Source organism: Anopheles stephensi, chromosome 2 (genome assembly GCF_013141755.1).
Source record: "Anopheles stephensi strain Indian chromosome 2, UCI_ANSTEP_V1.0, whole genome shotgun sequence".
Classification (NCBI taxonomy): Eukaryota; Metazoa; Arthropoda; class Insecta; order Diptera; family Culicidae; genus Anopheles; species Anopheles stephensi.
The window spans coordinates 51,860,229-51,888,196 of NC_050202.1; the positions used below are offsets into that span (position 1 = coordinate 51,860,229).

At 44.6% G+C, this 27,968-nt stretch overlaps 1 protein-coding gene across 7 annotated transcripts; it reads left to right on the forward strand.

Annotated features, from left to right (window-relative positions):
• Window positions 1–587: 587 nt before the first annotated feature.
• LOC118502672 lies at window positions 588–27,965 on the forward strand. 7 transcript variants are annotated; one of them, XM_036035153.1, is made up of 7 exons: window positions 588–1,152; window positions 1,777–2,583; window positions 14,943–15,622; window positions 21,407–21,606; window positions 21,672–22,306; window positions 22,367–22,567; window positions 22,635–27,965. In XM_036035153.1, the coding sequence occupies exons 3-7, from the start codon at window positions 15,466–15,468 to the stop codon at window positions 26,704–26,706; spliced, it is 5,265 nt and encodes a 1,754-aa protein (XP_035891046.1). In that variant the 5' UTR covers window positions 588–1,152; window positions 1,777–2,583; window positions 14,943–15,465; the 3' UTR covers window positions 26,707–27,965. The 7 variants fall into 7 exon arrangements, with proteins under 7 accessions (XP_035891046.1, XP_035891044.1, XP_035891045.1 ...); XM_036035151.1 differs by having other exon boundaries at window positions 588–2,583; XM_036035152.1 differs by having other exon boundaries at window positions 588–2,583; window positions 15,044–15,622.
• The last annotated feature ends 3 nt before the right edge of the window (window positions 27,966–27,968 follow it).

Sequence of the window (27,968 nt, forward strand, 5' to 3'; positions counted from 1 at the left end):
AAACCAATTCAATGTATTATTTTTTATTGTAATGATTGTATTATTGTGCAAATTTGATAAGTATTTAAATTTTCTTCAAAATTTCCTGTTCAAAATTCAGCCAGTTTGAGCTAACACCATTTTTTTTAACTATTTTTACCAAGTTTTCCCAATTTCTTAAATATTTCGCTTATATTCCAATTTCCAAAATAATCGTCTAGACACCCTGTTTGGACCTCTCTTCTATTGTAGGACAAACGCTTTCCGCCACTATTTCCGTCTCGGTCGCGTGACACATTTTCCACGCTTTGCAGGCCAAAACAAGGCCGGAGCCTCGAAATTTACGAGCTCCCTTTCTGGCCTCCATCCTGGGTGGGTGATGGATACTATACGGCAATCATATGACAAGCTGTCAAATCGTTCGCTCACCAACACACCGTCACCACGCTGCCAACTTATCACGATACAGTCCAGTCTGTGTGCTGTCTCTTATCAATTCCCATACAAAAACGTTACTCATAGCATGGAAGCTCGTGCGCATGACCGGGCAAACACATGCAACTCGCGTCGTAGTCGTATAGGAAAAGCAAGCGAAGAACATATGATAGCGAACAGGAGTGGTGAGAAAATGTTTGCTCATCCCTCACCCACCGACTGGCTGACACGTGAGAAGCAACCGCACAGCCCACAAAGAAGGAATTCCCCGTTTTCAGTGTGTGTCACTTCTTTGGTCGCGCAGATGCATCGAGTGTGTTGCTGCAAACGGGGTCCGTGCGTGCTGTTGTAACCCAAGAAAAGGTGGTCCTGAGTTTTGGGTTTGGGAAAAGGAATTGTGAAGACATAGTGTAGCTAAGTGTTCTCCAAGCAATCGGGATATCGAAAGAACAGCATCGTCACGGTTCTTGGTCCGAGAACCTTTTCTGCCACCAATGCTACATAACTAGCCCCATACCGTGTGGTTCCTCCTGTCGCAAGCTTCTTCGTTCGGACCGAAGTTTGCTGCTAACAATTTCCATGGAATTGAACGGATATGCAAACACCAAAGTGCTCTCAAACCAAAGTTAGCCAAGTTCAGCTGTGTGGTGGTGGTGAGCAGTGTTCAAAAATTTGGCTTTTAACTTCACAAGAAATCGGTTTTATCGATCGGGAGCTCTGCCCTCCCCCTTTCGCTCGGTAGGTAAAAATTCAGGTGTAAAGGGAAGGAAGTGTGAACCCCGAAACAAAAAAAAACTATTACAATTCTAATCCGATGGGAAAACTGTAAAGAAAAGTGCGACTTCTCCCAACATCCCATCGCCCCAACTGTGTCTCAGGCCCCACCAGAAAGGTCTCACTAGCGTATCAAGTCCTACCACAAAGTACCGAAGTAGGTTCCGGAGTAGGTTTAGAGCGTGCTGGATGTGGTTGGCGTGCCAATGAAGAAGTGCGCCGCAAGAAAGTCCATCGCTTACCAGCCTGTCGGGCGTCTCCATTAGCGAGCAACGTGGTCACTTTCAGCAGCCGTGGTTCGCGTCGTGTAGTCGCGCTTAGAACTCCTCACTAACAAACCGAGCATTTGTAGTGGTGTGTGACTGCGTGCGTGTGTGTGTTGGTGATAAACAGAACACTTTCGCTCTTTTGTTGCTCACGTTCTCTCGCCATTCTCGCCCAAAAAAAGTCGCGGAGCATTCTACTGGAGCAGTCTGTTGTCAAATAGTGTGGTGGTCTGTGGCTATAGGCAGAATAAAAGGTTTTCCCTTTACTGCCTGTTTGCCTGTGCGTGGCTTTACGTGGTTCCATAATGCTGTGAAATACTAGCTTTTAAGTGTTATATTCGGATGGTGATGATGAGAGAAGCAAGAAAGCCAAAATAAAGTGTGAATGGTGGAGAATCCTTCAAAGGCTCAAACCATGGGTTGATATCCACGGAGGAGCAGCAGTGAACGAAAAGCAGAAGAAGAAGCAGACACCAGTCCGTCCAGTTTGTCCAGTGCAGTCCTCTTCCGTAAGTTGCATCGAAAGAATGGTGTCAGTGTGTTTGTGCCGAGTCCGTGAAGCGAGTAGAACCACCGCTTACTATGATTTTGTGGACGGTGCATAAGGACGGATGTCATGCGAAAGAGAGAGAGAGAGAGAGATCGAGAAAAGCGAAGCAAGTGTGTGTAAGTGTGTGTGTGTGTTTGCAAAGTGTTTCCGGCACAACGAACGGCCACAGCACGCATCCGTCTCCCGTGCAACGACCTACCAGCAACACGCCATCCTTACGAGGTGTTCCTTTATCGGCGATAAATCGGTTGAGCTGAGCGACGGTGATGATGTGCTATCCCGGTGTGTTACTGCGACGCGGTTGTGCGATCTCCCGTCGCTAGATCGAGTGCAGTGTGCCCAACATCCGATTGTTGCATTCAATTGCCTATTCACATCGCGTGCAGTACATTCATCTTCATCAACGGCGGATAAGTTCATCCTTTTTCATCGTCGCCATTGTCATCACCATCATCGTCGTTTGTCACGGGTCTTGTGACACGGCGAAAGTTTTGTCATCGTCAACATCCCGATAGGCGAGACGCTCGCAGTAAAGGTCGTACCGAAGCGGAGCCAACGTGCCAGCAACGATTATGAATGGTAGTAGTATTTATCACACCACATGTCACGCGAGTATCATTGCAGCACCCCACGCACTCACGCACGCATTTACCATGCACATTATCAATGTTATTGAAGCCAATTCATGTATCACTGTCCTCAAGGTGTGTTCGCATTCGGAGGACGGAGTTTCGTACGGAGGTTTGAAGATGTATGTGTGTTCTACTTGATATCTCTTTTGGTACTTAATTTGTTCTTAATTCTAAATGTTTTCAGTATAATTAAAATGTGGTGTGTTCACACCTCAGGCAAATTAAGATCGCTCAAAAATCTCAAGGGGTCTAGACTTGACGATGCATTTGGCAAAACTTATTGGCAGATGAGGGGCGGCCCGGTGGTAAATGTGACAGCGGCGCCGGTCTTGAAAAATCCCGTCTGAGCTGTTCCCCCAATGTGAGGACCGACTATCCAAGTTTGCGGTATCAATAAGTCTAGAAAGCCAGAAATGGCAGTCATGACCTAAGAGCTCGTTAGGCCCAAAAGAAGAAAATGACGTGGACCATGTACTGCGAGGTTCCTTTGAAGACAAGGCCCCATGGTTGCTGAGGTCTCTTAGTAGATGCAGTCCCTTGGAAGAGCACTGGAGGCTCTTGATAGAGGAGGACTGCTGGAACAGGAGATGTTCCCTTATTGGAGGAGGTTTCCTTTACAAAGATAATGAATCTTGGAAGATATGCATTACCATTCTACTATATCATTTAATCTATATCTGTACATAAAAACTTCAGATGTCCACATCTATTTTCAAATCATTAAATTAGACGAACAGGAGTTTGTCGATATTTGGTTCGAGTATATGCAATTTGAATAGAATTTGGGGAACAGCTATCCTATCCACTTTGGAACATACATTACATTAAACTACGAAGGAATACATCGAATTTCAGCAATCGTCTAAGCTTTAAACATTGCCTGCACAGTTTTAAATGCACAAAACATCAAATGTAACATTAAATGCTTAAATTTAAGTGTCCTTAAACCTAGAAAAAGTGATTTGGAATAAGAATTGTAGCGAATAAATGCGACCGGCCACTGCCATTTCTAGCTTTCTGTAACTTGATTTCACCCAAAGCAAAGTAGTCAGCGCTACGTACGTAGAGATAGTCTGGATAGGATTCGACCCGTCACATTAGTAATCAATGTATCACCTTGATATTATTTATGGAGGAAGCCATTTAGGTGGTTTACAAGCCAAGACAATAATTCTCAATTTATTTAGCAGACTGTTGACTATTTGCTGCCATTGCTATTGGACATGAGTCTTATAAAGCAGAATCCTAGAGAATGAATAGGAAAAGCTATCATGTGAAGAAGCATTGAGTTTTTTAGAGGAGTCACGAATATCCTCGCATCCCAATACAGATTTTCATAGCACTTGGAAAGAATTTGATAGAACTAGAGAGAATTCTGTATGCCTTCTCATCATAAATAGCTTCACATTCCTAGCTTCAATGGCTTTCGCTAGGTCACGCATTCAATCGTGTCATGTCTAGACTTACGTTGAGCTCTTACGGGATGAATAGAGGGAGATGCGTGAAGGCATGTCCGATACTGTCGAAGATGTATGACATCAAGAATTTCCCTTTAGTTATGTGCTGAGATGGCTTTCTGCCATCATCATCAATGTCTCACTCTGAAACTCACCCAAAACTCCAATACTCTAATGTAATATTCTGTACGTCTAAGCCTGGACTGAAGGTTACATAAAAAAATTACGTCTTCAATATAACCTTTTACCTTAAAATCACCCCTTTATGTGTAGCAAATTGGGTGTTCAGTTCGGTGTTCACGCTGCTTTCATGTTTAAAATTGAAACACAACACCCAGCCTCCGTCAGCAAGCTCATTACGCCCGATGTTCACCGCAGCGTTCCCACCTGTGACTTTACTATGAGCATTAAATTAGAAGGATAATCGTGTAGCACAAGGCAATTAATAACAGTTTCTTCCTTCGCCCCAACCAAAAGCGGACAACAATGTGCGCTTCAGCAAAACGCCCGAGCGCCGCCATTATCTTACCTGTAAACGACCCGAAAAAGAAGCATTTTTTAATCTAATAGCTGCTGGTTGTAGCGTACTGAGTCGGATAAATTCTGCCGCATCTTGAGAGTAGCACTCGAAACGCCAGCAAAGCCCGTTGCGGCCAACGAACGAGCACCGAACTGCGGCATGACCGAGAAGATCATGAAAAAATCAATACTCTCTACTCGGCACAGCTACAAAACCGGGGTGCTTCCTCCATTATTGGCGGTGGCCAGCAGCAGCCTAGACAACATGGCATACCATGGCATGTCTGCCTCATTGTCTACCCGTTGGCCCGTACGAAACGGCGACCCAGATGATTCACCCAGGGATTGTCCACACGAGCGCTTGGGCGACGAATGAACCCCGGAACACTATCGCGCTGCTTGCAATTATTTACCATCCCATACCATGCCCGGCAGATCGGGCACGGAACGAAAGTCCGAACGTCAAAAGCGGAAGCGTCAAAGCGCACACAGCGCGATAAAAGCCCGAAAAAAGGGACGTGCAAACTGCATGATGATGCAGTCGGTTGCATTGGGTGCTTTCTGTTTGGGTTTGGCGGAGCGAACAGAGCACCTTTTTGATCCGTCCGGTAACAAACCCGATGCTGACCCGATCGTGACCTGTGTCTGATTTCGATCGGCTGGTAAACGTGGTACCGCTGACGCTTTTTTTCTCACTCACTCTCTCTCTCTCTCTCTCTCTCTCTAATTGACTGCAGTGATGTGAAAGTGTTGCCGACGTTGGAAAATTGAGAACGTGTCCGGTACATCATGTCCGCACTGACCCACAACGGAAGCCATGTGCATGGTCGACTGAATTAGGTGACTGACACGTACTGCACCGTTTATTAATGACACCTTAACCCATTGACGATTGGATGTTGCGGGAGAACTTTACCCCCAACTCATTGTTTGGAGGATTTTTTCTAGGACTTAGTGTCCACGATTTTGTGATCTATCGACGTTGACTTAGTATTTCCTATTTTTAATACACTGAATGTCAACAGCTCAATGGTTAAACAGCTTTCGCTGTAAAGAATTTATTAGAACTTCTGCATTAAGTCTACAGGACCAGCATTGCACTTTATATCGCTGCATGGACCTCCTTGTGGCTATATGCCTCTGAACGATTATTTTCAGAGGCCAGTTCCACTGATATCAACGAGTGGATTTATGAGCTTCTATCTGAAGTAGAGTAATCTACCGTATCTGAAATCTGCAATAATTGTATTTATAAAAGATTTGTCTTTTTCTTATTTAGCTCTTCAACCTTGAAAAGTTTAGGCCTGCCATTGCTGGCTCTCCGTGATTTGGTTTAACCTGTAGCTCTTGCGTACGAAGAGGCAGTTCAGATGGGATTAGAACCCCGGTCCTATCATGTGAAGACCGGCACCGCTGTCGCCACGGTCACCGGACCGCCACATATCAGTAAGTGTAGTAAACCTTTAGATAGCCGGCATTTGACTTTTTTTCATAAGGAACGGCCTATCCGTATTGCTAGCCGGCATATGATAATAGCCGCAAAATAATTACTTGAGATGAACCTCATCATTTATAAACTCAAACGCACCAATTTTTTGACAGCCCGAATAAGTTTAAAGCTTCAATTTTAATATTTATATTCAATTTCAAATATGAAAATTTGCACCCCGGGCATGATAATTTGTGAGTGGTGATGGATAAGTCAGTTGTGATGATAACCTCAATCTCTTAAGATCTTCAAGTAATATTGATAATCTTGGCAACCCTAACGTCCTGTCAATAAGGAGACGAAATAGCAATAGTAACAGAGGCCGAGGTGATTGCTCTGCCGGCCCTCACACGGCAGGACAGGGGCTCAAATCCCATCCAGACCGCCTCCCCGGGAGCAAAACTGACTACCTTACTACGAGTAAAATCACGGAAAGCCAGAAACGGAAGGCCTAGCAAGGCTGTAGTGACAAAAAAGAAAAAGATGATTATGCCTGCCCTGGGATCAGTCGAATCAGGAGAAATCAGTCAGTCATCATCATCAATTTAATTTTAGGGTGGTGGTGATGAATTTATGGTTAGGCGTTTCGTGCAATAATTAGGGTTTAGGGTTTTGAATTTTATAGCATCGTAAGGAACCTTCCATGAATTATGACGAATTATAGAATGAACTCAGACGAATGAATTGTAAACGGACAATGAGTACACAGTACCTATCTGAAAGCCAAGTGAGCAACACAAGTTTGACTAAACCAGCACAAATAGCAAAAGTACCTTCCCGATCGAGATCAGTGAAAATTCTACACTACTACAGAACTAAGTCGATTAGTTGGCTTTTCGAGCCAAAACCTCACTTTAACATGCTTACAACATTTAGTGGCCCTATTCTATTTACTGGCTCTCTGGCGGCTCCTTAATTTAGACAATGTTTTTCACATCGTGATCACACATTTATTTGAAATTAAAAATTAAATAACAATAATTGTAAAGCTTCACCTCAACAGTACCAAACCAGGAAAATTATTTAGTTGTCGATTCAAATAATTTATCTTGTCATCTAGGAAAAAAAATTAAAAAAAATTGGAGGCTGTGAGATCATGTCGAAAATTTTTGCTTTGGAGGCAAAATTTGACAACAGTTTAAGGGTTTATGAGAATGTTTAAAGATTCTCTAAGCCTTCAGCCTTTCTACATGCATATTTGACACGTCTATTCAGGTCATGTCTGTTCATTTTAAATTGATATTTTAAGTAAGATTTTAAGAGTAGCCCTAAGTTGCATAAAACAAACAAAATCACCTGCACAACACCTTCGATCCACGTTCCAGTGCATTGGTGCGACACCACTCGTCGTGGAATTCTAATTTCCCTGTGCAATATCCTTCCTGCTAGCGTTCCACCTTCATCCAGCTTCATATTGCCCCAACCTCCAACCAACGCAGCAGATCTACCTCCTACAATGATTTCCGCTCAATTTCAATCACCATGGAGCAGCAGCACCAGCAATTGCACCTGTATGAGTGTGGTGTGGTATCGTTTTTAATTGAATTCACCGCATCGATTACAGATAGCGTGAGAGGATGGCATTTTCTCGCTAGAAATAGAATTTAACTACCGGGAGCGACACAAATCCAACCGGAACCGGAAGGCAGGCGAAGCAAATGCTCGGTGAAGCAGTATTGAATCGGCCTCGGGATGGAAGGTGCCAACGAACCCAGAGCTGTTTCTTAGGTCCATTGCTCTTGCATTCTATCTCTCTCTCTCCTTGTGGCTTTTCCAGTCTCGTTGTTTAGCTTTGAAACATATTGGCATTAACATCGCAACAGTCTAGCCGGAAGCTTCCCATCGAATAACAGTATGCTAACGAATCTCCTCCAAGTAGCACCGGAGGCGAATGCAATTCTCGATAAAGCATCCGCTTTACACGCGCTTGTCGTCAGGAGGATGTTTAATTACCTTTTTTCCCTCGGTCACATTTTCCGATCAACGCCGCTCTGTGCGCTGGAATGGAATGACAGTTCCCTCCCACCACGATTTCCATCCACTTCTTGGGGAAAATTTTCCCCCACACGGTTGATAAAGCTGTTGATTTTCCACCACTTCCTCGGGGTTACGTTAAACCAAGGAGTCAAGCACGGTTTCGCTCTCGAACGTGACCTTTCCACTCGTTAAATATTCATCCACATGAAAATACTTCACCTTCCTTCCGTTTGCCATCCTTCTCGTCCCTTTCCATTAATTTTCCCATCCCGTGCGTTAATGCATGGGCAAGTGGCAGCCAAAAGCTTAAGCGACTACTGTGTGACTACTGTGTGGGCAATACAAGCCAACATGCAGGCACGATAAACTTACAAGCCCATTAACTGTATAGTCTACCGCCTAAAATGTGTCTAATGGATCGGGGCCGTCGGTTAAGTGATCGAAATCGAAATAATCTACGATAATCGAAAGTAAATTATTGATTTACAGACTCGGGGTGAACAAATTGAGAACACAATGGGGTCAAAAAATCGAAGAAAAGTAATGAGTGTAGATTATCTACTGGATGATAAATTGCCAGGGACAGAAAAGGACATTATTATTCAATTTATTGTGGTTAAATTCTATTCTTTATTGATTTATTTAAAACCGCTTATTTGAAAGCCCTCTTTAAAAGCAATAAGAAAGTAATTTTGTAGAAATTCTTCGCCTTTACCGTAATTAAATTTTAATTTCCGATACTTGATTTGATTTGGTGATCAAAAACAAGCGCACCCCCAGACTATTATTGCTATATTCGGAAAATGTAATTTTCCATCACTTCAATCACCGCTGGCTTCTCTGTGGTTAATTGAGTGAGGTTCTTGTACGAGAAATAACACTGATGGGATTTCTGTGTCAGTACGTAGCTCGAAAGTACGCCATTCGTTTGCTCGATTTTGAAGCATTTAACCTGCATATTCAAAATAAAATTCAATTTATGCCTCTTAAAATCATACCAATATTTTTGTTGAAGTCCACTTTAGTATGAACGATTGTAAAAGTTAAATAGTATAACTTCGAAATGGTTACTCGTTTAACTCTTCAAGAATTTGCCTACTCTCTCATCAAGTTTTATTGCAGCAAAAAAAAACACACGCTCGATTCCACCGGATACCATACCCGGAGGCGATAGCATGTTCCAAACAACAGCAAAAAACAAACAACAAACCAAGTCCTTTACGACCACAACCATTCAATCGAGATTCCATGCTCCGGCATGTCCTTCCTAAGAAAAAGTTTTTCGGTATGACGTCTGTGCGGGACACGGAGTTCAAACACATATTGGTTAATTATCGGACCGGCGTGGGTTGTTCACATGAAACTGAGTACCGAGAAATACAATTTAGTTGAGCTTGTGCGAGTGGCGCGGTGTTGTTTCTTGCATATAATGATTTGAAAAAGGGAGTACGCACTACGGAGCATGGTTTGAGCAATCCGTGGGTTAAATTATTCCTTTTTTAGATAATTTTTTTTTACCTTGTTTTCATTATTATTATAGTTTTTTTTAATGTTCGCAAACCTTATTTTTTAATTTATTTTCGGATGATTTTTGTGTAAAAGAAAGTATGCGTTTATATTTGATTACTCTAGCAATATCTTATGATATGAGGATATGATATTATGAGTAAAGACTAGACAAATTATTCTAAACTTCCTTCGATGAATTTAGTGCGCTATCGGACGCCCCAAAGGAAGGAGAGCCTTAACTCTATTTAAGTACTTCCTCTTCCTTGACACTACAACTTCGAGAGGTCTCAGCCTGCCATTTCCAGCATTCTGTGACTAAATTTTAACAATAGCAAAGTATTTAGATTTATGTAAAGGGAATCGGTCTGGATGGAATTTGGACCTCGGTTGTGCCAAGTGAAGACCGGCGCAGCTTTCGCCTCTAACACCGGACCGCTATTTAAGTACACGGGTACCAACAAGGTACCGTTTGCTTTCGATGTTTAGGAAAAATAATCCTTTCAATCTCTTCAAATATCTTGTAAAGAAAAAAAATATGATTGTGGTTTTGAATCGTACTTATAATTATAACTATTTCTAGTACGCAAGTGCACCACGGGGCGCCCCTGTAGGTGAAAAGTACTAGCTCTCATTAAATATTTCAAGACAATTAAGCATCATTTGCTCTGGGTGATTCTTTTAGGGCGGGCCGGGGGTAGATGCGGCTACGGTATCGATTTTCGCACGGCAGGACCGGGATTCAAATCCCACTTGAACCGTTCTGCCATTATTCCGCCATTCATGTTATATTAAAAAAAAAAATCTTAATAGTGGTTTAGACTCATTCGAATAGTTATTCATATTTTCCTTCGTTGATTTTAGTGCGCTACCGGGCGCCTCCATCGGTGGAGTAATATTTGAGTACTTTGGTACAAAAAAGGTATCGTTTACTGTGTTTGCTGTAGGTAAAAATGTTTCTTTCAGTACAAGCTTTCATGTTCTATGAAGAAACAAAATATTGACTGTGATTTAGACCCGAATGAAAAAGTAGTAGTATGTCTAGTACACTAGTACGCCACTGGGCGCCTCCATCGGTGAGAGATACTATCTGTATTTAAGCATTTAAGAATAAAAAGAGCATCGGTTACTTTGAGCATAAAGGCAAAATTAACTTTTCACTGATATTATGATATTTGATTATATTATGCGATCTAGTGCGCAACTGGGCGCCTCCATGAGTACAATTGACACGGGAAAAGTATTATCTACGAATTGTAATTTTTAAGAATTCCTTTCAACAATTTACACGAAAAAGAATGCAAGCATAGACAATTAAACGTATAGAAAGGTTTCTATTCAAGTTGACGATGATTTCCAGAAAAAATGTTAGTAGAACGATCCTCTATAAGTAGGCAATTTCAGCTTAAGGAAATGAGTTTTGTCTCGTTTTTAGGTTTTGGCCTCTATATGCACCCTTGTTTACCCTTGTTTTACAGACAATCTTTTACTCTTTTCCTTGCAATAATACTCCCATTGTCTGTGCAACGCTAGTAGTAACGATCTTGCATGTGATGCTTTTCTTAGCCCGTATGGCAATTGGAAATTGTAAAATTCCTTACGTAAAACCTTTCACTGTATCATTTTACCCCTCCATCACGATTGTTTACGCACGAGCAACAATCAAATGTGAGTCCCTCTCTTAAGCATTCGTATTTCTTCGGAAAACAATACACCCACCCGGTTGCCATTATCCGATTGTAAAGAAGCATGTAAACGCCACTTGCAGAAACAAACAACAACCTTTCGCTTATGCATCACACACAAACACACACATTGTACCGTGGAAGCATCGCCATCAATCTGAATGTGTGTGGGTTTTGTAATTTTACATTGCACGTAACGAGCCGGAGAGCGGGCACGGTAAAGCGCAACATCCTTCACATTGTGGCTTACGTTCGATTATGGAATAAAAAAAAATGCAAACCCCCACACACACACACTCACGCCCAAGCAGAGGCAAAAAAAAGAGGAGCGAAAAAATGGCTCCTTGGAGAGAAATTATGTTTTCCATCATGATCAAAATTGCCTTTCGGAAGAACCACATTCGCCCGAGTGGGTGTAAATGGCGACGCACACCGGATGGTGTAACTAGGATAAAGCAAAGGAAAAATAACGAACCGACTACCGAACCGAACCGAACCGACTCACACTCCACTGCCTCGCACAAACAGTGCGCCGGAAGGATGTCTTTTGCAGTCGCTAGTGTAACTGGCCATCATCCGCCCGCTCGTCGTCGTCGTGCTTCGTCTTTTCCATTTTGTGGGAATGTAAATGGCAGCTGTTACCTACGCTCGCTGTTACCGTACGCCGTTGGCTTGTGTATTTGAGCTGGTCTAACTTTTTTTCCCCCCAACTCACCGGATTCTTTGCGGTTTGACATTAGGTTTGACGAAAAACACCCAACTTCAACACAAAACCAACTCAAATAACATGTTCACGATTCGTAACGGTTTCTATTTTTCTTATCACCAAATTTCGACCAGTCACAGTGCACGTGAGCATAGGTGATACGGGGAAGGAAGCACTAGAACTGATTCGAGTGGACGAAAGGGAAACCTTGAGATCCCGGGAAAAAGGGGATCGGGAGGAAATCCGGTGGAGGGAGGGTTAAAGAAAATTTGTGAAATGTAATACCCCAAAAAGGTGAAAGTAACCTTCGGTTGTTCGCTTTGATCGTCTTGGAAGGGCAAGGTTGTATGAGGAATGTGAACCACCGGCAGCTTAAATTTTAATCATATTTTTACCTCAAAATGTTGTTGACTGTTGTTATGAAAATTAATTGATCATATGAAAGTTAACATACTTCACAACACTGTTTGTTTTAAGTGGAAGAGGGATTTGATTAGTCGCAAAATATAATACTGGAAATTAAATTTTAAGAAATATTGCCTGAACCTCTCTCCAGCTACTAAAATTGTACAGCTCTAAACCATATTGCAGCAAAACTCACCTTGGCAAATGTTAGAGCTAAGTAAATATACATTGTTTACGACATGTTTCATTCCCTGAAGGACGACGTTGGTTTTTCATATGATGAACAAGCTGATGTCATCAACATCTTTGATGTGCTGTAAACCTACGGAACAGTTGCTAAGGAATAGTTCACCCGTAGCCCTTAAATAGAGTAGTATATCGGGAAAAAATACATAATCAATGTCCAAACATGCATAGCCCGTTTTTAATATTAATCATGTTAAGGTTAATTTATGCAGGAGTAGTGAATGGAAACCAGAGTAAGGCGTTGAAGTCTTTTTCTCTTTCAGCAGGTGTTTTCTCTTATCTGATATCAATGCACCTAACGACGAAAGCTGTTAAAAATGGAAAAATATGAATTTTATTAATTTATTTAGTTTACGTTACAGGATCATTACGTCCCCTACATGTCCTCTACGGGACATATTAAACGCATTCTGAGGTGCATAATTGAGCGACTGTACTACTTAAAAATTTATTAAAAAATTATTCCTTGAGTAGGAAAATGATTTTTTACAGTAAAAAATATTTATTTTGATCAAATTCAAACCTTAGCAATAAGTCTAGGCCGTTCTGGTTGTTAAAAAAAAACAGTTCTTACCTTAGCTTGTTGAGTTTTAAGAGTAGTTGCAGAATCTTTTCTTATGCTCTAAAACCTTAAGAGGCCGTTGGTCTGCCATTTCTGGTCCCCTTGATGGTTCGTTTGCGGGCAGCCTGTATCGTTAATGCAGCGTACGATTAGATAGGTTCTAATGGGAGTTGACACTTGTCCTTTCGTGTTTTTTTTCCACAAGATAGTTTCCTTCTCTACAGTTGTGCATAAATAATCATTCGATCTTTTTGATCGACCAATAAAAAATCAAAATTGAACATAGAATGTTTTAAGGATGACTTTTATAGTTTTTACAATGCTTTTGAACTCAGCATGTTTTAAAGCATAATATTTTATTTTTTTATAATAATTTCTTCTTTGTATTTTTCTCCAATGAAGTTGTATCTTACTCGAATATTGGTATCTTCCACCAAAGCCATTTTTGTTTGTATGTATCTTGAAGTTTTGCGGCTAAAATGCTTCGATACAAACTGATTGCAAAAACTATCCAGCGTCAAGAGCATTATTATTCTTTATGAGCAAAAGAATACAAATTTCATTCGTGCAAATGTTCGAAAATCGTTTGTTTTGGTTATTTTTCCACCCCCCAAGGAAAGCTTATGTCATTGATTAGAGCATCTAGAGCGAAATGAATTCAAAAGATTACTATGAAATGATCGATTAAAGAATTATATCACTTCTATATGTATTTAAGACAGTTAAACAAATTTATGCGTTTATTTCCTTGAGCTTTTAGATTTAAAGCTAAAAAAATTTAAGATTTTATAGCTGAAATCATCATAGATCCCATTAATCACATTGCTGGAGGCGCCCAGTACTTCACTCTTGTTTAAAATTGTTTAGAGGCAAGGACCACATGAATCTTAGCCTTGCTTTCGTAATTTTTTAACTACCCGTCAATGGTCTAGGATTTCAAAAAAATAAACAAAAATTATCAGTGGTTAAGTTAAATTAGCTACTATGACTGTATTGTATCAAGGAAACTGATAGATAATATAGAACATTTGATTGTCTGCAGAGACAATCATAAGGTTTCTTGGCTTGCCATTACTGGCTTCCTTGACTTGATTTGAATGATTGTCCTTTGGATGGATATTCCAGCGATTTTGAATAGATGCGTTTGATATTGTATAGTCAACTAACCTGTAACGGATTTAGTACAAAATCATTAGGAATTTTATTACAAACCTCCATAAATTTTGTTCTAAAGCGTAAGCAGAGCATTCTTATGTATTCTGGACAAATTTTTTATCAGACTCTTTTTTACAAAAAATTATACCAACCTAAACTTTTCATAAGTAATGCAACAACAGATAAATGTGCAATCTGCTGATAGATGATTTTCGATCATGATTTTGCTGCATATCTCAGGTCTTTCTTCATTTGGAACACTTTATCATGTATCGGGTTTTATGTGAAATGAAACATCCTCCGCACAGCGTATCCAATACCATACAGGATAGTCCTAGATTTATCGCGTCATATTGTGCCATCGATTGCTCATAAACGAAAATTAAATTACCACTTTACCGAATCCTATTTCAATCGCGCACCGTATCATATCCTCATCCCCATTACCGATCATAATCATCATCATCATCCTTCCGACCGGGGGATCCATCCAAACGTGCATTTATGCTTCATGCGTTTTACGACAAATCGATCCTGCCGTGCGCTTAATGCAAACGGTTCCGAATTACTTCTGATAAAGCAACCGAATTTCCCCATAGCAATCTGTCGGTTGGGTGGGCACGCTTTCGGAAGAAGTGAGCCAGTTTGTCTTGACCGTCGTCTCATCGACTCATTACATTGCTTTCGATACGAACTTTAGCAACCGCTCCGTTCGGCACGTTCGGCCGCTTTTAGCTGGTGCTTCGAGTGGAGCATCATTCAAGACAGTCGTCCAAGAAATCGACGGCTGACCTACACGACGCGTGTTTTGTGGATATATTTGTGCGTGTGTGTTTCTTGTGTGTGTGTCTGCGTGTGTACGAGTGTAGCGCAATTTCCACCGTCCACCGGCCGCCGCTGGATGGTGTAGCATGGAATTTACGAGCGCCATGATTTATGATGGTGCTCCACAGCTAAGGACCAATCGTCATTCTCACGCAACAGCCGAAGGGAGTCACGGCACCACTACCAACTCCACCGACACCACAAACCACCAGTGCCAAGTAGTTCCGCACCGAGCGGGCAGTCCTCCACACCAACAGCAACGGTCCACTTCCCCGAACCGGCCGTCAACCTCTTGACATGAGTTTTCTCTTCAGCTCGATTAAGAACCTCACCGTCGGCGGATCGGCGGGGATCGGCGGTTCCTCAGCTGCGGGCACCACCACCACCACCACCAACACAACAACTACCACCCCAACCGCTTCCAACACTGGCCCGATCGTCAGCTGCTATCAAGGTACACATGCCAAACCGGATGTGGTCCACGCGCTCGTTTGTGTGAGTGTGAGTGGAGGACCCGCACATTCAGCTGAACCGGTGACGACCTTCACCGTTGGCCCCGGTTGTTCCGTAGGCGCTGCTTTCCGTTGGCGGGTCCGAGCCGTTGCCGGCCGCTTTTATTGCATGAGTTTGTTTTATGAATCAATAGCCACCACGCAGCGTACGGGTACGGAAACACGGTTGAAACAGATTGGCTCTGATGGCGACATGGAATGCGGCGGAATGTGAAGGACATGTCAGACCAAACAAAAACCCACCGTACCGGAAGTCGTGTTCATTGATTCATAAGCGGGTTTTAAAAAAAGTTACATTGTTCTGCGTAGCATGTGTTGTTTATGATGCGCATTTTATCACCCGGTCCGTCCACCCGACGATAATCTGTGGCATGATCGGGTATGGTACATAAATTTACTGCAATTGTGTATGATGAGAAGGCGAATCGGGCGTGTACGAGGAATTGTGCTTGCTTTAAATGCTGATTGATTCGTGTGAAGTGTGTGAAAACAGTTTAGATAAAATGAAATCAGTTCGAGTTCATGCTTGAATGCCTTTTTATTTTAAAGTTATTTTCTCATTACTCGGTTTCGATACTTTAGCTGAAGTTTTATTTGCGTGGACGTTTAATAGTTCTAGTGAAGGAGTTTAATACCTTCATAGAGATAGAAAAATAACCTTTTGGCTAGAAGTTCGTCCATTTGTAGCAGACTGAAAATATAAAAAGGCTGTCATATAATTATGCTGTATAGTTTACTAAGATGTTTAGATAGGCTAAAAGATTATTAAGCTATTTTTTATGTTATTTATATTTTAGTTAGTGGCAGCTTAATTTTTTTGCCGAAGCAATAAAAAGAAGAAATTAGTTTTGAACATTTTATTTAATTACATTACAACGAACGTGACCACGCTTGGGAAGATAAAATAATATTCTTTTAAACATTAGAAATCATCAAACCCATTTCTTTGTTTTGTATTAAGCTTACTTATTTATTCTCTTTTCACAAATATTACGCCGCTTCATCCATCTGCAAAATATACTAGCTTTTCGCGGAAGTTACATTTGGTGCTGGAGGCGCCCAGTACTTCACTACAGCTATTCCTTAAATCTCATTAAAATGCCCTAAAAAATCAATAGCTACGGAGATGCCTTACAAAAGCAATAAAAAAACATTTGTTTGAATACTTTTTAATAAAAAATCACAACGTCATCACAATCTTTTTTTTTTTTTTCATTCCATACAAACAACCGTACTCAACTTTCAAAATGTTTCGCTTGCGCTTTCAAAATCAGCTTATAAGATATTTCAAAACTAAATTTGTTAGATTTTTTTAATTCATCTTTCGTTAAAAATCAGCTCAGTCATATGTTGGGATTCTCCAATGCCCTTTCCTCTTCTCAAAAGCCAAATTTTCTCTGAAAGCTTTCTTCAAGCATAAATGAAAACACCCTGACCCTGATGATTTACCTAAAGTCATTTATACCCTTTATTTATCTGGATCCTTTTCATACGACTTACTGTACGCTTATCAAAAGCAAGGATTTTTTCCTAAACTTCCATCATAATAAATAAATAAAATGTGTCTCATTCAGTATACATCACTAACCTAGCAAAAAAATCAAAACCCGCTCCAACACCAATCCTAATAAAAACAGATGTTTTAGCTCGTGTTTTCACGTTAGTTTCCTTCATCGGGAAATTTCTCCCCATTCGAGAGTTCACACTACGGACCCGGCCTGTTATTGAACTTTTTGTTTCGTTTCAACACAAAAAAGCAACCACCGCTCATAGGTTTGCTACAGCGACGGAAGCGGAAAAGCCCATACAATCTAGCTTTTTAACAATACACTTTGTACGCAGTTTGGAAAAAAGAAAACCTCCTCCCAGCTGAACGCACACTGACTCATGGAGCACCCGTGCACGAAAGCACTGTACATTGCTTCCAGCGGTTGACCTGTACGTTAGAAAGTAAAGCAAAAAGAGCAACATAAACCCAACACTACAAGGTTATGCTTATTTTGCTTTCGCACTCCCGACAAGCCAGCTGCCGGCCCGCTGACGGTGGCTCGCTTTTATGAACTTCGAAGCCGAGTAAATTAGGAAACATGAAGATGGATAAGCGCAGAGAAGACCACCAGGAACCAGGGTGTGGCTGGAGGTCCATTGTGCAATACACGCGCTACTTGACCGCTCGGAACCACAGACCCGGAAAAGTAGCTTGTCGGCATTGTCCGGGCGCTAGGCACTTCAGACCAGCCTAGCAAACACACGTTTCCCTTTTCGGTGTTTCTTTGTGGAACACGGTGGGCCTGAAGCTGTGCTCCTCACGGTCCTCATCAGCAGCTCAGCCGGGTTAGCGTGCAACAAATGAACTAGTTGCTTCCGTCCTCGACTCGATGAGCCACGTGTTCACATGCTCTCCCTCTCACTAATGTCAGCGTTAGCTGGGAACTCGTTATCAGTTCAAGTTTCAGTTGATACGTCGTATCAATTTTCCAACACATCCTTTAACCCTTTTTCTGTCGCTGGCCCTTTTACCGTTGCGTCAAACGTGTATCTCGCTTATCTGGCCTAGAAGACGTGAGTACAAAAAGCCCTTCCCCCCTAAAAAAATGGTGAAAGCAAACTCTCTTCCAACCACTACAACAATCGGTGTTCGAGTGTCTATTTTCGTCGTTCGCCATTATTGACAGGCATACCAAACCGGGCCACCCAACGGGAACGTGCACCGAAACGGTAGCCGAAAATGAATAGTTAATCGGATGGAAATGAATATTTTGCGGGGTGCCTGTCAAACTACCTGTAAGGGTGACGTCGGTCGTAAGTTGAGCTAGAGTTTCATGTTTAAGGCGCTTCTCTCAAGGTCTTCTTTCGTCATTGAGCGGCTGACTACTCTACAGGGTGTTTAATAAGTTCAAATACACTTTAAATATTTGTCTCAATATCTATTGAGATCTTTTAAGACATATTGAAAACTTTGAAATTAGCTTCCTGAATTGTTCCCCAGTGCTTACCTCATGTTCGCTCTGCTTGGATGGCATGTACGACCATACATAAAAGACCAGAGGGTTGATGTCCGGAGAGTTGGGAGTTCTATCGAGAAAATAAGTCTAATTTCCCACTCCCTTCACCACCTTGATAGCTGCCTGCGTCCATGCCAAATGCGGTCACCCAGATCTCACATGATGCTTGACCGTGCCCGTCTCAAGGCACCGACTATTGCTGAAAGATTCGGGATTTATAAGAATCAATAATCCAATCCCTAGACAGGTATGACCCGAATTGGATCCTAAATGAAGGATTCAAATCCGTTCAGTTTCGATTGGGATCCAAATCCGATTCAAATCACATCCGTTTCGAATCCGACCCAATTAGGTTCGAATCCGAATAGGATTCGATTGAGATTCGACAAGGACTCGATAAGGATTAGGTAAGGTTGGGATTCGATAGGGATCGGATTGGGATTCGACTAGGATTCGATTGAGATTCAATTGGGATTCGATTGGGATTCCATTTGGATTCCATTGAAAATCGTTTGGGATTCGATTGGGATTCAATTAGAACTCGATTAGGATTTGTTTGGGATTCGATTGGGCCTCGATTGAGATTCGGTTGTGATTCGATTGGAATTACATCTGGATTCCATTGAAAATCGATTGGGATTCCAATGGTATTTAATTGGGTTTCGATTGGGGCTGGATTGCCGTTTGTTCGGGACTTGATAGGTTCTTGATAGGGATAAGAGTGACGGGGTTGAAATAATGAGCATGATTGACAGAATGAAACAACTTTTTTACGACAATGCGATACACTTTCAACGTGCACCGTAAACAAACAAAAAATTACAGAATGTTTATACATTATGCGCCCACACAAGGATAAAAAGCTGTATTCGAACTGATTGAACACCCTGTACTCAAAGTCTCAACCACGATGAGTTAAAATTCAATTTGCATCCTCACCGATTCGTCGACGTGGCTCGAAATAGAATCCAACTTGTGTTGGTGATAAAAGCAATAAATACTCAAATTACGCTTTTGCTTTAAAATAAACTCCCAAAAACTAAATACGGCTGCGAAAACTCCCGAAAGGTGTGAAAGCGTCCGGAGATTATCCGTCTGGCGTCCGGCTGACGGCATTTTAGTCAACCATGATATCGCTATTTTTACGTTGGACCAGTTTCCAACTTCACGCGATCTTAATGAGTTTGTCCTTGGCAAGAGAAAAAAATACCCCTGACTGCTTAACTACTTAACGGACTGCAAAGCATTAATCTCAATTTGTTGTACCTTTTGACTTCACAGCGAGATTTTGCTTCCGTTGCCCAAGCCACCATTTACTTTCCGTCCATTTCCGCGGAGCTTCGAATAATGGAGAAAGGGACTTTTTATTTCTTCATCAGTTTCGCATGCATAAAAAAACGGTGGAATGGCACCGGCAACAGGTGGCATTGGAAAATGTAGCGCAAAAATCGTCGAAAAACTGCTACTGTGATAGGATGGGGGGGGGGAGACCGAGTGCCGGGTGAAAGTGGGGGGGGGTGTATTTTTATTTTTGTTTACTTTCTCCCGCTCTCGAGACACGACACGTCCGGATTTCCGACAAACCGATCCGATTATCATCCATCGTTTGAACAATCGACACAGCACGTCGTTATTTGCCGGAAAGCTTTTAATCCAGCTTCGGCGGTACCGTCAGCCGTCCGCTGCTCGTTTGCTTCTGCTTTTGCAGATTGTTTATCGTGCCAATAGTTTAATCTCGGCGAAATCTGAAGATTTTTCCTCGCCAGTTTAGTGATCATTAAAAAGAATCTCCCTCCCCCGATGTAATGGAAACGTGGATTAAAGTCGACGGTGCTTGGAGCAGCAGCGTCTGCTCGAGCTGGGTGGTGGCAAACAGCAAACATAAATTTAATTCCCATCGTTCCGCATCCTTCAACAGCAGCCTAGGGGAAGTAATCTTCGCGGAAACTAATTTCCACCGAAGAAGACACTCGCTGACCTCTCGGCTCGGACGATCAATTTGTCCGTGCCTGACGGGTGAAAAATTAGGTGCTTATGGTGGTTGAGTGGCAAAATGGTAGATTCGTCACCGGCATGTGGTGATGAAGGACCCAAACGGTGGGAAAAAGAAGTTTGTTTCATTTTATATTCAAACCAGCTTTTCGCTCTCGTGGCTGCTCCATCGGGACAGCGAAAAACTTGGTAACCGGTTATTTATAGTTCTTTGCCCATTGTGCTAATGTTATCAATTTTCCAGCAATATTTTTGCAAAAGTTTTGTTTAGATTAATTGCTTTGTGTAGCTGGAGCAACATTGTTCAACGATCATTATATGCCTTTCTTGTTGGTTCTCTGCACGAGTTTTATCCATTCTATAGAACTTTATGCAAGTTTTGGATTCTTTACTATACTTAGAATTATTTAGTTTAATGCACACAATTTACACGAAACAAAAATTTAAATAACTTTCTATTTAAGCTTTTCTATCCCGTTGACAGTTCAATCCTGCGTTATGGTGTAGGCGCCTGAAAGTATGCAATGTGTTTATGAGTAGATTATCAATCAATTTCTTGGAGAGGTTTTTGAATCGCTGACTGGCCAGTACAAAGAATTTCTACTTTATCCCAATATTTCTCAAAAATTAAAGAACGATTGCATACATTCAGGCGTTTCTTATCCAAAAACAAAACTAAACTATTGTTCCTTCAAGTCACATATAATTTCCAACTAAAACCCGTTACAGAATCGGAAGAAATGCGGTTCAATGCTTTATCACCACCACCACCACCTCCACCGCCACCCCCGTCGGCCTCGACCTCCGACTACAACATCAGCAAAAAGATGGGCGTCCCGGACACGCAGTCCGACTTCAACCAATGGCTGCACGCGATGAAGATGGTGGCCCGCCTGCCCGGCGGGATGCCATCGGAATTTCGGCGAAAGGTAACTACAACTTCACCTATTCCTGCTTGATCTCCCATGGACTTATTTCGCCCGTAATTTTCCAGCTCTGGATGGCTTTGGCCGATCGGTATCTGAAGACGCGATCCATCAACTGGGAGGAAGAGTCGGCCAAATGTCTTAGCGAGCAGTCGGACGAAGACGACGAGGAGCTGGGCATACAGATTGTGAAGGACCTGCACCGGACCGGATCGAGCCTCTGCTCCGGCCCGTCCGGGACGATCAATCAGGGCAAGCTGAAGCGTGTGCTGCTTGGCTACTCGCGCTTCAACCCGGAGGTGGGCTACTGCCAGGGATTCAACATGCTCGGTGCGCTGATACTGCAGGTTATGGACAAGAGTGAATCAGACTCGATCAAGGTGATGATACTGCTGATCGAGGGTTTACTGCCGGCCGGCTACTTCTGCGGATCGCTCGGTGGACTGCAGGCCGATATGGCTGTGTTTCGCGATCTGCTGGGCACGCGGCTACCGAAGCTGGCCCGCCACCTGCAGAAGCTCCAGGGGCCGGAGGGTGCCTTCGAGCCACCGCTGACGAATGTGTTCACGATGCAATGGTTTCTGACGCTGTTCTGCACCTGCCTGCCAATACCGCTGGTGCTGCGCGTCTGGGACCTCATACTGATCGAGGGCAGCGACGTGCTGCTCCGAACCGCGTTAGCGATATGGGGAATTCTGGAAAGGTAACTCAAGTACAGGTAAATCATCTAAGAGCGCTTCTGAAGGTCTATCGTACATTGCAGCAAAATTCTCGCCACTAAGACGGCCGATGATTTTTACTGCAAAATGGGAGCCCTTTCGTCGGAGCTTGTCAACGGCAGCCTGGTGGACTCGAACGCTCTGATACAGCGTGTGGTTGACATTGGACCAATAACCGACCTGCAGAAACTACGGGAAAAGCACCTCAACAGTATTACCCAGCTAAAGGACACTTCCAACCTGAAGTATGTGAAGATGCTCCCCCCAAAGATTCCCAAAAAGGTCATTAATACTTCTTCCATTCCTTTGCAGGATTTTCTACTCCGACGACGAGGGAGAATCGGACGAAGACTCACGGCTAGCGGTGACGGCAACCGCCTGGGGTTTACGGTCCGGTCGGCGAGCATCCTTAGGCATCCCTCCCAACTTTGCCCGTGCCGAAGGCAAGGAAAAGATGAATCTGGACATCTCGCTGCTGAAGAAACAGTACGACAAGCTGCGCGAACGACAGCGGCAGGCACATATCATCCTAACGGCGGCCGTCGCCCGTCAACCCGCCAATCCATCGCCCAACGCGGGCACACTTCAGGTAAACCAGCTGCTCGTCGGCAAAAATGCTCTGCTCAGTGCCAAAGGCAAACGGCTTGGACCGCCGCCAGGTGCCGTACCGCCCGTCCGGTCGACGAAATCCTCCAAACAATCCAGCAAACAGTCCGGCGGCGGTCCAAAATCGCCCAAACCGGTCGAAACCCTCCACTGGAAGGATATGGACGAAACGAAGCAACGCCGCAACAGCCTCAAGTGGAAGGATCTGCCGAAGGATGCGGTAAAGAAGCATGACGATGGTCCCAAGCCGGACAGTTCGCCCAAGCTTAAGAAATCGGCCAGCGCCTCGTCGGCCATTAGCAATCTTTCGGAAACGGGCAGCAGCGGAGGGGACGGATCGTCCGGGGCACGCACCGGAGCTCTGAAACGTCGCAGTGAATCATCGTCCTACAGTGAGGAATCGGACGCGGAATCCAGCACCAGTACGTCCCTGTGCGATGACGACAATCAACCGCTTAGCGCTTCCTCGCTGGAAGCATCACCGATGAAGCGACGAATAACGCCCGAGTCCATCATCCGGGAAGTGCCTGACGAAGACGCGAAACTGGTTGTGATCGTGCCGAGCGATAGTGAGCTGACCGACATCAAGGAGGAACCCTCGTCGTACGGAGACGACGAAGAAGGCGAACTTAGCCGTGCGTCTGAGGGCGATCTACAGATAGTTAGCGAGCTGCTAAGTCCTGCGTCCGATGGCGTTTCGTTGGAGCAAACACAAAAACTGTCTCCAACAGCTGTGTTGGAGGATAAGTCTCTCTCGATTGCCATCACGAGTACGAGTCAGCTGTCGCCCATACCCGACATCAGCAAGTACGTTAGTATGTCCACGATCAGTCCACTCAAGACGCCATCCTCGCTGAGGGACTATTCGGACTATCTGGCAAACATTCCGACCGACAACACCGTCACCGTCGAGGATACCAAAAGCTCCACGCCTATGGTGGAAGTGGCACGCGCCGACGCCGACCCAGAATCGTTCAAAGTAAGCGACGAAGGCGTAACGAACGAGCTGTTCGAGCGCATCAATGCGGCGGAACGACCCAGCAAGCTTGATCTGAACGTGATTAAGGAACGGCGAGTAAGCGAATCGCTCGTGACCACCACCGCCGAGAGTGTGCTCGATCGAAGCGATGCCACCTCGAAACTGGACAACTATAGCTTTACCAACGTATCGAACCGATCGTCAATGTCATCGTCCTTTGTGCTGGAACTGCCGATCAAGAGCACGCTACAGCACGATAGCCCACTACTTCCACCGAGCGTAGATCTTGCCTCGGTAGTCGACCGAGAATCGACCAAACAGCCAAAGTATCAAATAGCCGATGCACTCAACACTCCAACGCCCCAGGAAGATGCGCACGAAAGCCCTGAGGACATTGAACGGTACCTTGCCAATCGGGTGAAGTTCCTGAAGGAGAAATCTTTCTCGATGGACGATCCGATCAAGGGTGAGGATCTACCGCCCGAAGACATCTCGAAACGATCCGCCTCGGAGGGATTGGTGGCGGTCGATACGAATCCGCTCAAGAGTGATAAAATGTTGGAGATCATCAAAGAGAACTCGCTCATACTCGGTAGGATAGTGCGCAAAACGCGCGACCAGGACGACCAGCGGACGGATCAGCTGATCAAGCAGGACGAAACGGAAATGCTCATCAAAACGATCGAGCAGCTGCCGAGTTTGCAGATGGACGAAGACTCGCTCGATCTGAAGATATCTCACACGGTGAACGAGATGTTGGAAAAGTCCGACGTGGACAAACCGCTCCTATCTCCTTACCGACTGAAGTTTGACGCTGATCCCGCCACCATTCTCACCGAGGGTACGAACCCTGCTGAAAGTATTAAATCCAAGACGGATCTCCTGATCCAACGCACCGAAGAACAGTTGGCACGGTTCGCCCCGCCAGAGCCAACGTACTACGTGCGGAAGGACAACTTCCGGGAGATTATCACACCGGAGGAGGAAAAGGTTACGGAACCCGCCCGTGAGCAAGTCGCCGAACCGTCTTCTCCTCCAGCTCCACCCCAACAATCTGCGGCTGTAGTGAAAGACCCGGAACCATGTCCGGCGCCACCACAACCACCGCTAAATCTAAGCTTTAACGCCATCGACACGAGGGCGGTCTCATCCAAAACGGAGGAATTGATCAAGAAAACGGAGGAACAACTAGCGCGCTTTCGCACACACGACAAAAAGATGATAGACAAGCTGGAGAAGCGCCTGTCGCTGATCGACATGAAGCTGGGCGAGAACACGCTAGCGCCCGCCCCACTATCAACAACGGTAGCATCGAGTAAAACGGAAGAGGTGTTGAAGAAATCGGAAGAGCAAATTTCGCGCCTACTGGCACGCAAATCCCCCACCCGCTTTAAACTCCCCGACACCGACCATACCGATCTGAAGCCGCTCAGCATGAAGACGGAAGAGTTGATCAAGAAGACGGACGAACAGCTGGCACGGTTTAAAGCGTCCGCCGAGAGTACGGCGGAAAAGCGCAAAAGTCGGCACGAGATCGACGAGCTGCTGAAGCCGGAAAATAGCAGCGAACGGGCGCTGAGCCGATCCTGTGAATCGATACGCAGCGAGGACTTCTCGGGCCGGGATCCGGAGGAGGCGGTGATTATAAGGCACGTGAAGGAGGAGATACTGCGCACGATCCACATACCGGACGAGGTGAAAAGCTCCAAGACGGACGAGATCATCAAGAGCATCGAGGATGGGAAGATAAAGCTGGGCGACGATTACATCACGACGATCAAGACGATCGACTACCTGAAGCGATCGAACGCGAACATGCTCGCCACGCTTTCGTCGATTGAGAATTCGATCAAAACGATCGACGGGTACTGTGACTACGAGTCGGACATTCAATCGGACCGGATCAACGATACGATTGACAATTTGGAGAAATCGCTCAAACAGTTCGATGGAGGACGGACGAGCCCGACCCGCAACTGTACGGCGGAACCACCGCTCGTGATGGTGCACGACTATTCTACCACCCATCACGAGTCGCGCTGTCGCCCAACGTCCTGCAATCGGCCGAGTCGTCCACGCAAGCGGAAAGAATACTCTCCCCGTCGGCGCAAGGACAAGAGTGATCGCGAGGCGGACAAAAGTGCCAGCCAGCGGTCCCGCAAGGACCACAGCAGCGATTACTCGTCCGACAATCAGTCGCTCGATCGCGAATCACCCAAAACGTACACGTACGCCTCGTACTACAGCCATTCGCCTCCACTGACACCACGACTAGCCTCTCCCTCCCGGAAGCTCCCCGAGCCAAACGTACGACCGACGACGCTCAAGAGCACGTCGCACGATCGGTACACGCTGCATCTCCAGCGTGACACTGCACCAGGGCTGGTGAAGTTTGACAAATCACCCTCATCCCCCATCATCACCAAGGCCTACCTGGAATCGTTAAAACCTGCCACCCCGGTGGCATCGGGACGAACGACCCGCTCGGCCGAAAACTCACCACCCTACCATCCAACCCAACCGCCCGCCCTGTCACCAACCACGTCGGTAAACATTGGCCGCTACACCGGCCCACTGCGCAGCTCCACCTACCACGACACGGAACATTCGCACATCAAGAGCTGCGAGAACATCATGATGCGGTTCGACTACGAGAAGATATCGGCCATTGCGGCCAGCTTCCCGATCAGCAGCGCCCTCTCGCCATCGCCCACCAAGTACAGCAGCCTGGACTTTAAGCAGGACGGTGCGCTTAATCTCGGGCTGGCGGCGTCACCGAACAAAAAGTCGCTACACTAACGCTAGACCCTGTGCCCCGTATTTCGCTAGGTTTGCTCTCACTGTCGCACGCGTGCGCGGATCCTCTCATGTTTGACCCACAATTTCTGTGATAACTCATTGTACAGGCAACGACGACGGTACGATTTCCATTGCGGGCGAGCACACCGAACTTAAGGCACCCGTTCCATACACTAACCATAGCAGGATAACCCCGGTTCAATTCCTCTCACGGCACCTCACCTTAGTATTACCAAACGAAGTCAACGAAGATGCAGTAGGGTACGAATTAGCAGTGATAAAACCCCGCACGTATTTCAAGCAGATGAAGACTTTATCCTATCCTGCCTGCCTAGCGCTACCGAAAGTATTGGCCGGCTTGGAATTGCGAGCAAGCTAGTTCCGCTACTCTACTACTTTCCTCTATCTACATTAGATAAGAATGGTTGTGGGTTTAGAGATTGCGCAGTCCGCCGAGTCCTCCGAGCGGACCATACGCGGTATTAAGGAACTGCTGAAAGCTGATTCCGACGACACAGGAGAGAGAGGGAAGGTCTCTTAGCAGGAAAACCAATTAAATTACAACGCAATCACAGCAAAAAGGGAAGTAGCTACTGGTAGTACACTTACTGTCAATGTGCGAGTATTAAGTAATTGGACAGGGGATGGCGTTACACTTTCATTTAGTCCACTTTCACTATAAGCGTTCGTTGGTTCGTTAGTCATACGCGACTCCCTGTATACTTAAACCCCAAAACTCCCTTCTCTTACTCTCTCTCTCTTTCTATCTATCTCTCGCTCTCGCTCTCTATCTCTATCTCAGCGCATCACGTTCGATCATATACAGGTTCCCAATATTGTTACCATTCATGCGAGATGCACCATTCATATTAGCCCGCGAACTCGGTTATTATTAGGGCTCACAAAACAATGTTTGCCTGTTGATTGTACTATATTAACGATTTATTGTAAAGTTATCGGGTTACATTTGATATTACTGAGAAAGAAAATCAAACGGAGAGAGCAGCGATGTGTATGAGCGCTAAAATGCAACTAGCAGCAGCAGCAGCAGCAGCAGCAGCAGCAGAATCAGACGCGAACCAAACCAGAAATTATTAGATTGATAATAAACGAAGGGCCTGTTCTGCGCCTGGTGTGCATTCGAGGGCGTAACGGTTACTACTGATGCAGCATCAGCATGCTACACGGCATCGCCATTCATTGCGAACGGGAATCGTACCACTAGAGACAAATATACACACAAACACAAAACTGATGAAGTA

Bases quoted from the DNA above. Each gene is read 5' to 3' on its own strand.
- LOC118502672 (XM_036035151.1), top strand. From the start codon at position 15,466: ATGAGTTTTCTCTTCAGCTCGATTAAGAACCTCACCGTCGGCGGATCG. The intron at 22,307-22,366 runs GTAACTCAAGTA...CGTACATTGCAG, and splicing joins ATATGGGGAATTCTGGAAAG to CAAAATTCTCGCCACTAAGA. The intron at 22,568-22,634 runs GTATGTGAAGAT...ATTCCTTTGCAG, and splicing joins AAGGACACTTCCAACCTGAA to GATTTTCTACTCCGACGACG.